General features: G+C 44.0%; 1 protein-coding gene across 1 annotated transcript in view; it reads right to left on the bottom strand.

Moving 5' to 3' along the window:
• Positions 1-14,403, bottom strand: part of ANOS1 (anosmin 1) — a gene marked incomplete at both ends in the record, with an annotated part of 191,849 nt that overhangs the window by 64,804 nt on the left and 112,642 nt on the right. Inside the window, one exon of the mRNA XM_079727038.1 lies at positions 12,977-13,039. Coding sequence (XP_079583164.1) covers positions 12,977-13,039 — 63 coding nt within the window. The remainder of the gene's footprint in view (positions 1-12,976; positions 13,040-14,403) is intronic.

Here is a 14,403-nt window from a genome sequence, read left to right on the forward strand (position 1 = left end):
GGGTGGGAGGAAAGTTCCAACCCCTAACTACAGGGTTGTTCCACTGGCAACCAGCCCCCTGTGAGCAGGTGCTTTGCAAAGGTCACCTCGTTAAAGTAACAAAAGACACCTTGTGAGAGGTCTCACCACTTACGACATTCCCGAGGACCTCTGTGCCAAGAAGGGAGTCAAAGACCAAATGCATATATTTCTTCTTATAAATCGCAGGATCCCAGAAATCTTCCTTGAAATTTCTCTTCCTTTGTTTATACGCTACTATATGACAGCATACTTTTAGACTGATTGTACCATCGCCAAGTGAACTAGGAACTAATGTGAACAGAATGTTATTTCCTCATTATAATGTGCAAGGGAAATTACAAATACCATAGGTTAGCAAAAGGCTTCTCAGCAGAAGTGACTTTTGCCCCACAGAGAGTATTCTAAGGCAAGGCCTGGAGACATTTTTTGGTCCTTACAACTGGGAGGGGAGTGCTCCTGGCATCTCGTGACTGGGTACAGCCCAGGGATATGGCTAAAGATCCTACAGCCCACAGGACAGCCTCGTGGCAAAGAAGTATTTAACCAAAAATGTCAATAGTGTCGGAGTTCAAAGACTCTGGATTAGAGCAATATATTGATTAATTAGCCAGAAAAGCACAAATGTGAAAGGGAGATAAGTTTCCATCACCCTCTGGAGAAGTCCAGAATCCTCGAAACAACCAAACCACGATGTCATAAGCGCTGTAACAGACACGTACAAATCCAGCCAGAACGACTGGTAGCACGTATTCAAAAAACATCTCGACAGTGTCCCGCAGTGTGTCATACAACAGGGAAAGAGAGAAGGAAGCCACGGCTTCTGCTCCCAGGCTGCCTGCCTTTCAGGGGCGATAAAATGTAAATAACCATATCAGTTAATAAACACAGGAGAGACACGAGCTCACAGGAAGGTCAAAGAAGGCGCTCAGGAGATGTGACAGCTGTCTTAAATTAAGAAAGGCAGGAGTGAAGAGGACCGTTTGCATGTCAGTGCTTTTTTCAGCCATAAAGAATCAACTGTGCAAAACCAGAGTAGTCAGAGCACAGTCTGGAGGGCTTCAATTCATTTGGTTTATTTGGCAAAAACCCTCTACGTAGGCCTGTTGAGGAATGTGGGAACTGACCTTCTGGAAACAACCATAAACCTGGACAGAATATATGTAACAGCAGACCATGGCCAACAGCTAGCACAGGGCTGTACGCCCTGAGAGAGCACACAAATGAGGTGAGCCTGGAGATGGCCGACACTGCACGGCTGGGGGTACGTTCAAGTCCACAGTGCGAGGACGGGTGACCCAAAGGTCGTCCTGCAGCTTTTCTGAGTCGAGGAGAAAGAGATCAAAGTTTGAGGAGGCTGAAACGAGTAGGTCTTGTGGGCAGAAAATCAGGAAGGATGGAACTAGGCAAAGAGAAACCCAGAGAGCTGTGAGGGACCCCTCAAGTTTGGGGCTGAATACTGCTTTCTTTTAACATTCCTTTTTTTTGTTTTTCATCTTCTTTTCCATTATGGTTTATCCCAGGACACTGAATAGAGTTCCCTGTGCTCTACGGTAGGACCTGTTGTTTATCCACCCTACATGTAAAAGCTCACATCTGCTAACCCCAAACTCCCATTCCACCCCTCTCCCAACCCGCTCCCCCTTGGCAACCACAAGTCTGTTCTCTATGTCCATCAAGTCTGTTTCTTGAACATGCATGAGGTGAAAGCACACGAGACCGGGGAAGGAACAGACAGAAAGCACTAGAGCAAGCAAGTCCTGGAGTTCTAAGGAGGCTACTACCTCACATTCTAACTGTCAGAGCAGAAAGGATACATAATACACAGGGCATAGGATAGAGCCCTCAGAAAAATATCACTATAGTAATGGGGACAAATTAGCCCTAGACTAAAGGCTGCTCTGAATCTGCCCTAAGAAAGTTTAAAAGCAAGTCTCTACAAAAACAAACTGATCCCAAGTAACTACATGCCAGAACAATCGAATGCTTTTTACAAAATACACCAAAATTCAGAACACGAAAATCTGACATCCAATCAAAAAGCATCAGGCACACTGGACTCCCCTGGTGGCGCAGTGGTTAAGAATCCGCCTGCCAATGCAGGGGACACAGGTTCGATCCCTGGTCTGGGAAGATCCCACATGCCATGGAGCAACTAAGCCCATGCACCACAACCACTGAAACCACGTGCCACAATTACTGAAGTCTGCAACAAGAAAAGCCACCGCAATGAGAAGCCTGCGCACAGCAACGAAGAGTAGCCCCCGCTCACTGCAACTAGAGAAAGCCCGTGCACAGCAATGAAGACCCAATGCAGCCAAAAATTAATTATTTTAAAAAAGAACTTTCTTTAAAAAAAAAAAAAAATCATCAGGCATGCAAAGAAGCAGGAAACTATGACACACAACCAAAAGGGAAATAGAGAATCTAAAGAAACAGAGCCAGAAACATCACAGGTGATGTAATTAGCAGGAAAGGACATTTATCAATAAAAGGATATTATAAATATGCTCTATTTGCCCAGGAATGTAGAAGAAAACATGGACACAGAGAGGAGAGAAACAGAAGATGCAGGAAAGACCTGCATGGAACTTCCAGAAGTAAAAATGAAGAAACAAAAACATGCCAGAGAGGATTTAAAAAGTGTCAGACACTGTAGAAGAAAAGATCACTTGATGGGAACTTGAAGACACAATGATAAAAACGATCAAAATGAAGCAGACAGTGGGGGAAAAAATGAGCAAAGAACATGATCAGAGACTGACTGACCCAGGAGACCACATAAAGTCTGTCATGTATATTTAGGACCCCAGAAGACAAGACACAGAGGATGGGTCAGAAAAAAAATTGGCCCATTTGCTTAAAATTTGATTAAAATTATAAGCCCACAATTAGAAGAAACTTAGTGACCCCAGACAGAAGACACATAAAGGCCATCCCTATCAAGCTATACCATAATCATATTAAAACTAGACATAGAAAGAAACACTTAAAAGCAGACAGAGAAATAAAAAGATTCTTTATAAACAGTTGAAAAAAAAAGAACGTCGGAGATTTTTCAGAAAATATATGACAAAAGAAAATAAAAAGATTTTTAAACAACTAATTTTTAAAAAATTGCTAACTGGAAATTCTGTACCCAGTGAAATACCTTTTGTCTGGGGACAGAGACAAACCGACAATTATAATTCTGCGTTTTGAATGATAAAAGTGTGAGGGGTTGATTTCTTTATGTATGTATGTATGGATGGATGGATGGCTGCATTGGGTCTTCGGTGCTGCGCGCCGGCTTTCTCTAGTTGCGGCGAGCAGGGGGGTACTCTCCGTTGCGGTGCGTGGGCTTCTCATTGCCGTGGCTTCTCTTGTTGCGGAGCACGGGCGCTAGGCATGTGGACTCAGTAGTTGTGGCTCGTGGGCTCAGTAGTTGTGGCTCGTGGGCTCAGTAGTTGTGGCTCGTGGGCTTAGTTGCTCCACGGCATGTGGGAATCTTCCTAAGCACTGCACCAGCAGGGAAGCCCTTCCACTTTTAAAAACCACTTTCATCTGTTTATTTTCAATCATTCTCGGCCATCGCACATTTTCTCTCTATAGAATACCACAGAAGAATCCACAAGACTTCATCAGTAGGCACCTCAAAGTGAGAGCTTACAGGGAACCCCACTATCAAAGAAGGAGCATCCACACACTTGCCCACACTTCACCCAGCAGCATCAGCACTGCTGGGGAAACGGAGACTCTCGTGCCGAGAGCCCATGCCTGCTAAGACAGAATCTGCACTTTAGCAAGACTCCAGGCGATGTGTATGAAGGACCAAGTCTGGCAAGCGCTGCTCTGGACCCGGGGAGCTGCAGCTGGCGTCTGCAGAAGCTGAGTCTCTCCATCTCGGCACTGAAACTTGATTCAAGCCTAGTTTCTGACTCCAGAAATCTGGGCTTTTCCCCCAGCGAATCTCCCACTTCACACTCCCGATGACGGTCATTTCCCCTCGGCTTATAAATGTATTCACGTCTTCTCGAGGTAAAAACACAAAAACCGTTTCCCCCAAATCAAAGCCCCTGACCGAGCCACTTGTGTCTCCTCTTTCCCACCCAGGTGGTCTTAGGAAGGAACTTGAACTTGTGGACAGAGTTGTGTGCATCTGTTGTACATTTCCTCCTATATGTTTACTATTCGAGTGGGACCTTTTAAGGCTGTCTTCTACTGACCCGTCATAGAATTCCAAAGGGGCGACCTGGCCCTCCGCCTTCATAATAAAAAGAGCTACTATTTATCCAGTGTCTGTTATGTTCAGACACTGTTGAAGTGCTTTACATGCACCTTTGATTTTTTACTTAAATTAGATACTTTTGTAATTTCTATGATGTTCCCCTAACTCCTTGTGTAGCTACCTGGCTAGTCCCTCTTTTCAGACAGGACAGGTCTTTAAATCATTCCAAATAGCCTCCAGTCTCAGCCTCTTATAAATTTTCAAAACTCATCAATTCTCCTAAATAGAGTCTCATGGTATACTCCCCAGCAACACATAAAAATTCAATGAAAATTGAGCCTCACTGTTTAAAAAAATGAAAAGAAAAAAGAGGGTGCATTCCATGGAGAACACGTTCCACCCAGTGAAACATTTACTGAACAACCATAAAACGTCATTCAATATTCTTGATATCCTCATTTTCCAGGACTGTGAAATTTGATCTCATAAGGACAGCTTCCTTTATAAGATGGTGGTAAAGGAAATCTCATAACGATTATAAAACTCTTCAGCCTTCCTTGAAACGTTTCGATTCCATGACTCCCACCCTCAGTAAGTGGAAAAGAAAACTTGGGCCAAATCTGCACCTTGACCAAGGATCACAATCCAGACTATATCATTAGCACTTTTCTTTACTATAAAAATATAAAAGGTAAATGTTTATCATTTGTAAAAAATAAAAGTTTATTCATTACAGTGATAAAAGCTGGCACTTTTGGGAAATGCGCTACATGCTGGTCACCGCAGGCTCCATCGCTGTCAGCTCAACATCCCATTTCATGGAGAAAAGTGAAGCGTTGAGAAGGACACTTCCACGAATCCCCTTTCACACCCGCCTATGCACTGGAAGCTGGCCCATGTGCTCTCATTCGCTACCTCGTCCTGTGACAAGGAGGCACGCACGGTCCTTTACTCCCACGTCAAACCTTCCTCACGTGGTGCAGTGGACGCCGCTGCCGCTTCAGGTCACGTGCTTCTGCAGTTCTCCCTTCTCCTCCAGCATCAAACACCCTCTCTCTTCAGGACAGTTCCCATCCGCTTAGACTATGGGATGATCGCTTCACCCCAAACGTGATGTAATGTGGGGTCGCCCTGCTCACCCCTTCACGCACAACCTTCCACAGCAATCCGCGCTCTCTGAAATGCTCTCATACCCCCTCCTCTCTCTCTCTCGCCCTACCGCTCCTCTGGAACACATCCGTCAGGCTTTCTCTGCAGCCACCCGCTAACTCTGCTCTTGTTAAGGTCGACCGTGACCTGTGCATCACGGTATCCAGTGACCAATCTCCAGACCTCCACAGTCTTGCAGATGCAACCGATCACCTCTTCCTTCTTGAAAAGCTGTTGCCGTGTGTCCTTTAGAGCTCCACCCTCGCATGGACCTTCTCCCATCTTAACGGCCCCCCTTAGCCCACCTGCTGGCTCTTCCTTGGCTCCCATCCTTCTTACACTGGTGTGATTCAGGACATGTCCCATGATGCTCTTGGCCTCTTACCACTTCATCCAGCTTCATGACTTTAAATACCATCTATCAACCATGACGTTTGTATGTCCAGCCTGATCCCTCAACGCCAGACCCACGTATCTACGTGCCCATGACACGTCTCGAGTGAAGGTCCGATGTACATCTCAGACACAGCATGCTCAACACCAAGCCTCTGGCCATCCTTTCTCCCCGCCTCCCCCACAAAACCTGTACCTCTCACACACCCCACATGTCAGTATCTGCTCAAGGTCATGCCAGCTCCCTCACCCAGCTGTTCATGACAAAGACCCCGCCATTACCATCAACGCTTCATTTCCCCCGATTCATCCCATGCAACCTGTCATCAGATCCTGTCAGCTCTACCTTCAGAATATGTGCTGACCACCTCCACCACTGCCACCCTGGACTAACCCACCAACATCTCTCTTCTGCTCAAGCACTCACACTGTACAAGTAAGAAGAACCTGTGCTTCTTACCCACCAGTCCTACACCTCAAGAGCCATCCTGGTGCCCCCACCAAATATGAACGACTCCCCTAAAGGGAGGACTCAGGAGCCATATAATAATATAACTTTCTTAGGGAAAATATTCCAACGTAGCAAACCTTTTTAATAAAAATTGAGTCCATCTTGTACACTGGACCTTAATTTAATGGACTCAGAACGATTCAGTAATTGACTTTTCAAATGACTAGAGGTGACTGTATCATGACTCCCATGGTGTGGCACCCAAAGCCAGCTTTATTTTATTACGCTCTGGAATATCCCCAACCCCCAAGAAAGAAAAGACATGACTACGTTCAAAAAACAGCACCAAGCTCCATCTCCACTCGTCCCTTCACAAGGATATTCTAATCAGGTCAGCTGTTGTTCTGGTACATGAAAGCAAAAGATTGCTAACTTGTATTAAATTCTACATGCCGCTCCTTCCCCGGGCATGCAAACATCTGGGGCAGATTACATCCTTTTCCCGTTTAGCTCTGATCAGCTTCTTTCAGTACCTTTACCTCTTGTAGAGACATTCCCAGACAGGTGATGGCTCTGCCTGAGTTCCTGAAGCGATGCATTTACTTAATACCCTAGATTTGAAGACATAACACTGGGTTGTGGAGCAGCGGATGGAGGACAAGTTTTGACAGCAAGCGGAGGAGTGTGATACATCTGACACCTTAGTTTCGAGGTGTCTTCCCAGTCACGTTGGAACATCCCACGGCCAAAGAGACCCTGCAGTAGTAAGGAGGCTTGTTCTTCCTTCAATTCCTTGAAGTACCTTTAACTAACTATGATTCTGCATCATCAAAGCTTTCTTCTCATTTGAGAGTAAGCCCGTTCACACACCAATGGTTGGACCAACAATTTTACATAAGAGACAGGCTCATTCATGGAGCAGAGGTAGACAGAAGTGTCTGGGATGGAGGACAGTGGGAAAGAAACGTAACTAGAAGGCACCGCCCCTCGATTTTAGATCTTATTCCTCTGCCTCTGAACCATGTCATGTGGGGCCAATAAAACATTTTCTCCTTGTGTGCTGGTTTCACTGCCCATAAAGTTCGCCTAGTAAAATCCAGACCTAACTTCTAAGAATTGCTATGAAATCAAATGGAGTAATATGGGAAAATATTTTGAAAATCCAAAAGCACAAAGAAATGAATCACTAATGCTATCTGTGGCAGAGTGAAAACCTCTTTTTTATTCCTAATTTCATCCTGACCAGGGCTGGATCGATGAGAATCCAGGCTGATCGAATGACAAGTTCAATAACAACAATAGATGCTTCCCTCACTGACTGACCCCTGACGCAGGTGAGGTCTCAGCTTTCCATGACCCTTAGTGCACATTTCATACAGCCAAGGTTGACATCTCAGCTGACATCCTACTAGGGTGGGGATATTATGAAGTCAAAAACATCAGAATTAAAGATGGGAGGTGTTTCGTCAGCAAGAAGCCCATTCATAAATGACGGTGTATCAGGTGTCATCAAAACTAAGACAATAGGGGCCTTCTCTGATGGCACAGTGGTTAAGAATCGGCCTGCCAATGCAGGGGACACAGGTTCGAGCCCTGGTCCGGGAAGATTCCACATGCCGTGGAGCAACTAAGCCCATGCACCACAACTACTGAGCGTGCGCTCTAGAGCCTGTGAGCCACAATTACTGAAGCCCGTGCACCTAGAGCTCGTGATCCACAACAAGAGAAGCCACTGCAATGAGAAGCCCACGCACCACAACAAAGAGTAGCCCCCGCTCGCCACGACTAGAGAAAGCCCGCGCGCAGCAACAAAGACCCAACACAGCCCAAAATAAATAAATAAATAAATAATTTTTTAAAAAAAGAACGAAACTAAGACAACAACAGCTGTAACACACGTGACTATTTTATATACCGTTAACAAGGAAAAAGGACATGTTAATTTATAATTCAAGATCACATCAGTTGTAAGAAAAGTACATTTAAACATGGGAAAATGTGCATTTTATGACTCGTATGAAAAATTATCATAGTTTATCATGTTTCTTAAGATTTTATAAAAGTAAGAGGAAGGGGCTAATGGTTAGTTAATAAACTAAAGCAATGAAACACAATCTATCTATGGCTCTATCGTGGAAAATAACACGTTTCATAAAAGGACACCGGAGAATTCATCCCCTATGAGTCAGAGAAATCATCCCTTATGAGTCAGATCTAGGCTTGAGAGACATCCATAGCCTTGGGCTGTCATCTATCCCAAACATTGAAAGGTGAACAGAGTGTCCTAATACTCTGTGTACCAGAACTGCCTCTTTTTCCTGTAAGCTACATCAGGATCCCAAAGGGTTCTTGAGACAAGATGAAGATGTTTATCTTAATTTGCCCCCAAAGATTCACAATGGAGACATTCCCAATGAACGCTGATGGTGACTTTTGTCAGAGTTCATACGTTATCCAAAAGCAGAAAACATATTCTGCAGTGAACCCCTATGATGAGTTAATAAATGTGAAAAATTAAAAAAGAAAAAAAGAAAGATTCCTGTTCTAATATAATTAACTATGTCATTTAAAAAAAATAACATTGTTAACTCTGCCATCAGCCTGAAAAAGTAGCAAAAGTAGAACTGTATAGATAATCATATGAGAAGTTAAAGAGATCAATACATGAGGAGGCCATGAATGAATTCTAGGTATGTTATTATTAACATGCCCCCGAAAATCTTTGCCACGTAGCACAACTTTATGACTGAAATTACCAAGAAAATAAATACTTTATGTTTAGAAGTTGGTGCCGGTAATACAGACTAAGAAATCATGACAGTCGGAATGGTCAGGTAGGTTGTGGGATATCATTAGGACTGTGGTTCTTCTTAGAGCAGGAGTTGGAATGCGCTTTCTGTAAAAGGCCAGACTTCCTGGAAAGTTCCCACTTTGTGGACCATACGATATATCACAACTACCCAACTCTGCTGTTGTAACACAAAAGCAGCCATACATGATATATATATATATATATAAAAAACTGGTTTGGCCAAGTTCCGATAAAACTTTACTTACAAAAACAAAAGGCAGACCAGTTTTGCTCTGTGGGGTGTGGTTTGCAAGCTCATGCCTTAGAAGATAAAGCTCAGACCATCTTGCAAATATACACATTGGGCCAAATATATCTAACAGTCTAGTTGTTTCTGTTGGAGAAGAACAAAACCTGGAGTCCTTCTGGGTCTGAACTCTTACAAAAGGAAAGCTTAGGTTCCTGACAATATGGAACTTGTATGCATTCTTAATACATAATGTGATAACCAAGGGGATGGACGGGTCTGTCTCAATGAATGACTAGCCTTAAAAATACTGAAACAGGGACGAGTCCTTTCAGGATTCAGTCTGTTTAAGCATAATAGTCAGACACTTATTGCAAAATAAAACAGAAGCAAAAAAACACAGAGAGATAAGAACAATCAAAGCAACTAAAATTGAACGTTAAGGCTTTGAGTCATTGGACCAGTGGGCTGAGGTCTCTCCACAAAGTCCCTCACATTAACTGGCCTCTGTTTTTCCCACCTTTCAAGTTTCAATTAACCTTTCTGCCACAGCAGATCACAATTTGTACACACGAGCCCCATTTTAATAAACCGATGTGGTTCAGAAGTCCTCGCGGTTATTTCAGAGAGAACGGCAATTACAGAAGCCCACTATCACATCTGGAATTTCAGGGAGAAAGGTTTCAATTACATCTCCCTTCTCAGGGATCAGAGGGAAAACTATCAACACAGAGTCAGTGATATTAAGGGATAAAGTGTTCACCAAGCGAACAGCAGGGCACATCTTGTTCCTCTAGATTCTACAGCAGCATGTATATGTACAGTTTGTGTACCGGATAGAATACAAAATAAAGTAGGAGTGCACTTTACAGAATGTAGGAGACACAGGGATGGCCTTACTCCCTTGTCTTTGCACAGATTCATCAGTTTTGTTTATTGCTTGTTTGTTTCCGTTTCTGATCAATCTTCTCTGTTCTGTGTCTCAAGGGACCTGAATCCCTGCACAGCCTAGAATGAGCCCCACTGAGTCATGACCTGCGCTGGTGTAATCACCTCCGTGTGTGTGTGTGTGTGTGCGTGTGCGTGTGTGTCTGCTTCTAACCAATAGAATATGGCCAAGGTGAAGCACTGCCACTCCTGAGATTATGTTGTGTTATACAAAATTCCGTCTCAGCAGACTGGAAATCAGGATTCTGGCCTTAAAGAAGTACATAGCTGTTTTGTGACCTGCCAATGAGGGGGGCCACATGGGGAGGGACCACAGGCAACTTCCAGGAGCTAAGAGCACACTCCAGCCAAGAGTCATCAAGGAAACAGGACCGCAGTCCTACAACTGCAAGGAAATGAATTCTGCCGACAACTGCAATGAGCTTAGAAGCAGATTCTCCTACATTCGAGCCCTCAGATGAGAAGGCAGCCCAGCCAACACCTTGATTACAGACTTGACAGACCCTGGGCAGAGAATGCAGTTAAGCTGTGCCCAAACTCCTGGCCCAAAGAAACTGTGTGTTGTGTTCAGCCACTAAGTTTGGGGGTAATTTTTTATGCAGGAAGAGGTAAGTAATATAAAGAAACAGTCATGTGAATGGCAGTTAAGCACGTTTCCTGGGAAACTTTGGATTGGATCCCTAAAGAAGCCTGAAGATACTTTGGAAAACCTGAAGTGTAATATGTCCGCTCCCTTGAGGGAGCTGCGTCATCTCCAACGTCCAGAAAAGGACAAGATACAAAAAGACATAGGAGAGCTCTTCTATTTGATTTGACACTGAATCATCAGCTTAGCTGTGTGTGTCAGCAGCAGAGCAATTGGCTATGTAACTTCAAATATCTGCCAGTCCTATGTATTACTGGAAGCATTTTAAAGTTCACTACTACAAAATGCTTCCCAAGACTTCACTTATGGTAAAACCCTCAGCCCCCAGGTACTTCTGGCAACAGATGTCATTAGGTAAGAGTTTGCAAATCACCCATATTCCAGCCAGTCACAAAATGCTGAGTAGAAACTTTTGGAGCAAAATAAAACTGAGATTAGGAAGATCACGTATTGATTACGTTAGCAGTTGAGAAACACTTCCATCCTGGTTTTCCAAAACAACACTAAACACTTTTCTAAAATAACCCTGTAACACAGTGAGCCCCTGTAACCGTCCAAGGGGACTCCGGCCACAGCAGCACATGGACGTGGGGAGAGTGGTCAGAGATGCAGCTGAGAGCCGGTCTTGCCACCTGCAGTGGGTGAGCCACGTGACTTGATAATTTCCAGCTTCCCAGGCCTCCACGCTTCCACACACAGCTCTGTGGACTTACAGGGTGCCCTGCTTATCTCCATGCTTATTGGGAAGGTCAGACGGTATCAGGACTGAGGATGTATTTCACGCACCTTAAAATTGATGGAGCTGCGGCTTCCTTGGTGGCTCAGTCGTTAAGAATCCGCCTGCCAGTGCAGGGGACACAGGTTCGAGCCCCGGTCCGGGAGGATCCCACATGCTGCAGAGCAACTAAGCCCGTGCGCCACAACTACTGAGCCCACGAGCCACAACTACTGAGCCCACGTGCCACAACTACTGAAGCCCGCGTGCCTAGAGCCCGTGCTCCAACACAAGAGAAGCCACCACAGTGAGAAGCCTGTGCACCACAACGAACAGTAGCCCCCGCTCGCCGCAACTAGAGAAAGCCTGCGCGCAGCAATGAAGACCCAACGCAGCCAAAAATAAATAAATAAATTAATTAAAAACAAACAAACAAAAAAACTGATGGCACTGTTATGACCCCAGGTCCCAGGTCCACAGGTATGTTTGCAGAACAGAATCTGTGTGCCCTCCAAGGTGAGACGCAGGCAACAGGACCACCCTGGCAGCTCCCGCACGGGGGCGGGACCACCGTGTCTGTTTGGAGAAGCTCGGAAGCGCCCTATCAGCCCCCAATTCCACTCAAAGAAGCCCTGCAGCGTCATTTCCCTCTGATGCCACACGGGCATGTCTTCTGGCGTTCCCTCGCCACCACCCTCCACCGTGTTTCTTTGGTCCCCAGAGTGGACTCTTCCAACTCTTGTGCTCATGGCCCTTGTGGGCTTTCCGACTGCTCTTACTCTGAGCAGCCACCGTGCCGTCAGCCTGGCTGCTTCACAGCAGGTCCCTGGGTCCCTGGTTTGCCCTGGAAGACACAGTGCAGCAAAGCAGCCCTCCCCCTCGTCAGCACAACTGATGATTTTAGACAGTGGTTGTCTGGGACAGCAACGCTCTATCATCTACCTGAGAGCACGAGGAAAGTAAGGTGCCCTCCATACGGGAAAACGTGGGCAAGCCTCAGCCCAGAGTATGGGCAGCCCAGAGGGTGAACAGTCAGGTGAAAATCTCTGAGAAGCCCCACCACTAGTAAAATGCTGGCTTCCTCCAAAAGGCATGAGAATCATCATGCCGAGAAGCACCCACAGAAGAGCCGTGATGTGAGGTGGGAGGATGGCAACAGCTTGTACCCTCTTCAATGGTGATAAAAAAAAGTTTTACTGTCTGATTAATAATGGAAGCGGTGGGTGGCTAGGTTTTAAGAAGTCTCGAGAATTTTTTTAATGTGAATTTACACACACACACCTGAAGGAAAGTGAACTTCCCCAGCCACAGAAGAACATGATGCCCTCCCATGCCAAGGACCCACTGGCACGTGGTCAGCCTGTAACTGTGTCCTGAGTGTCCGTGGCTGTGTACGCCCCGGGCCTCTTACCTCACAGAAGCTCTGGCACTGCTGCTTCCGCAGGTCCCAGGACACCTTGCAGGGCTCCAGGCACTAGGAGAGATGAACAGTGAAAACCAGTCAGTAAACACGGGAAAGAAACAAAGCCCACAAGGAAAGAACCCACCTGTGCACACTCCTGACTTTTCAGGGCCTAGTTTTCCTAGTGACTTTAGGAAATCCGATTAATCAGCAGCTCATCTTAACTGTGTGTATCATAGGAACCCGAGCAAGGGCATCATGACCGACCAGGAACAGAAAGACATACGTTTCCACACAGTCGAAAAAGGAAAGCTGCACAGTCTGGAGGCGACACGTAGGAGAAGCAGTTATATTCACTGTCAGGCACAGCAGTTTGGATATTTATTTTTATTCAGTAAAAAATATTTTCTAAAGGTTGTTATAGATGAATTTTTTTCTCATCAACCTTAACAATAACTTGCTTTTAAATTGGCAATATAGGGCTATATTTTGAGTATTCTTCTCTAAGTGACTGAAGTATTACATTAAATATATGTATATGTATATATATATGTTTATATATATCACACCCATTATTGTTAACTTATGTGTTTATCTCAGTGAATCCAGCAGCATTCACATTTAGCCAGTTTAATTACTCTATTAAAGTGTATGGAATAAACCTGAATATGAGACTCTGCCATAAGAGCTTCAGAATAAAGTTTGAATACATATATATAATTTACACATATGATTTAATAAATCAAAGATAACAGCCAGGATCCACTGTTCAGTAACAATTGTAATAATAAACAATATATTATTGAATGAACAAAGTATATATACATGTAAATGTAGGTTTTGTATACATACTACTATATATAATGTATAATTATAACACTTAAAATATAGTACTATATATAGTATCTATATAATATATTGTAATAAATAAGAGATAACAGCCAGGCCTCATGATTGAAATTAAAATCTTACATTCATATGAATGGATATGTGATTCTCAAAATTATATTTTAATGCAAATTTTAATTAGTACAAATTAATCATCTCGTAGAGTTAAATGACAGTTATCTAAATATTGGCATACCCTGCTTCCCATAAGCTCATGATAATTCTACGTATCTGACTTTCATTATTGATAAATTTTCCAGTTGATATCAAAATTCTCAGTTAAATTTCAGACATATATAATGTAGAATTCAGAACATACACCTGTACTATAGTTTCACTTGACTTTCTAGTAACCTCCCTGTTTTAAAATAAAGATACAGTTTAAAGATGAACTGGAAGACTCTATGGTGAAATTGACTTTGCAAATATCCATTGCTACTTTTTTCAATCAAAAATGCATATATGAAAACAACAAACTACTGATTGTATCAGCTGTCAGTGTGTCACAGCACTGCCCTCAAAGTGTGATAAATGACCAAGAATATGAG

This window comes from Hyperoodon ampullatus (genome assembly GCF_949752795.1).
Source record: "Hyperoodon ampullatus genome assembly, chromosome: X".
In the NCBI taxonomy this organism is placed as follows: domain Eukaryota; kingdom Metazoa; phylum Chordata; class Mammalia; order Artiodactyla; family Ziphiidae; genus Hyperoodon; species Hyperoodon ampullatus.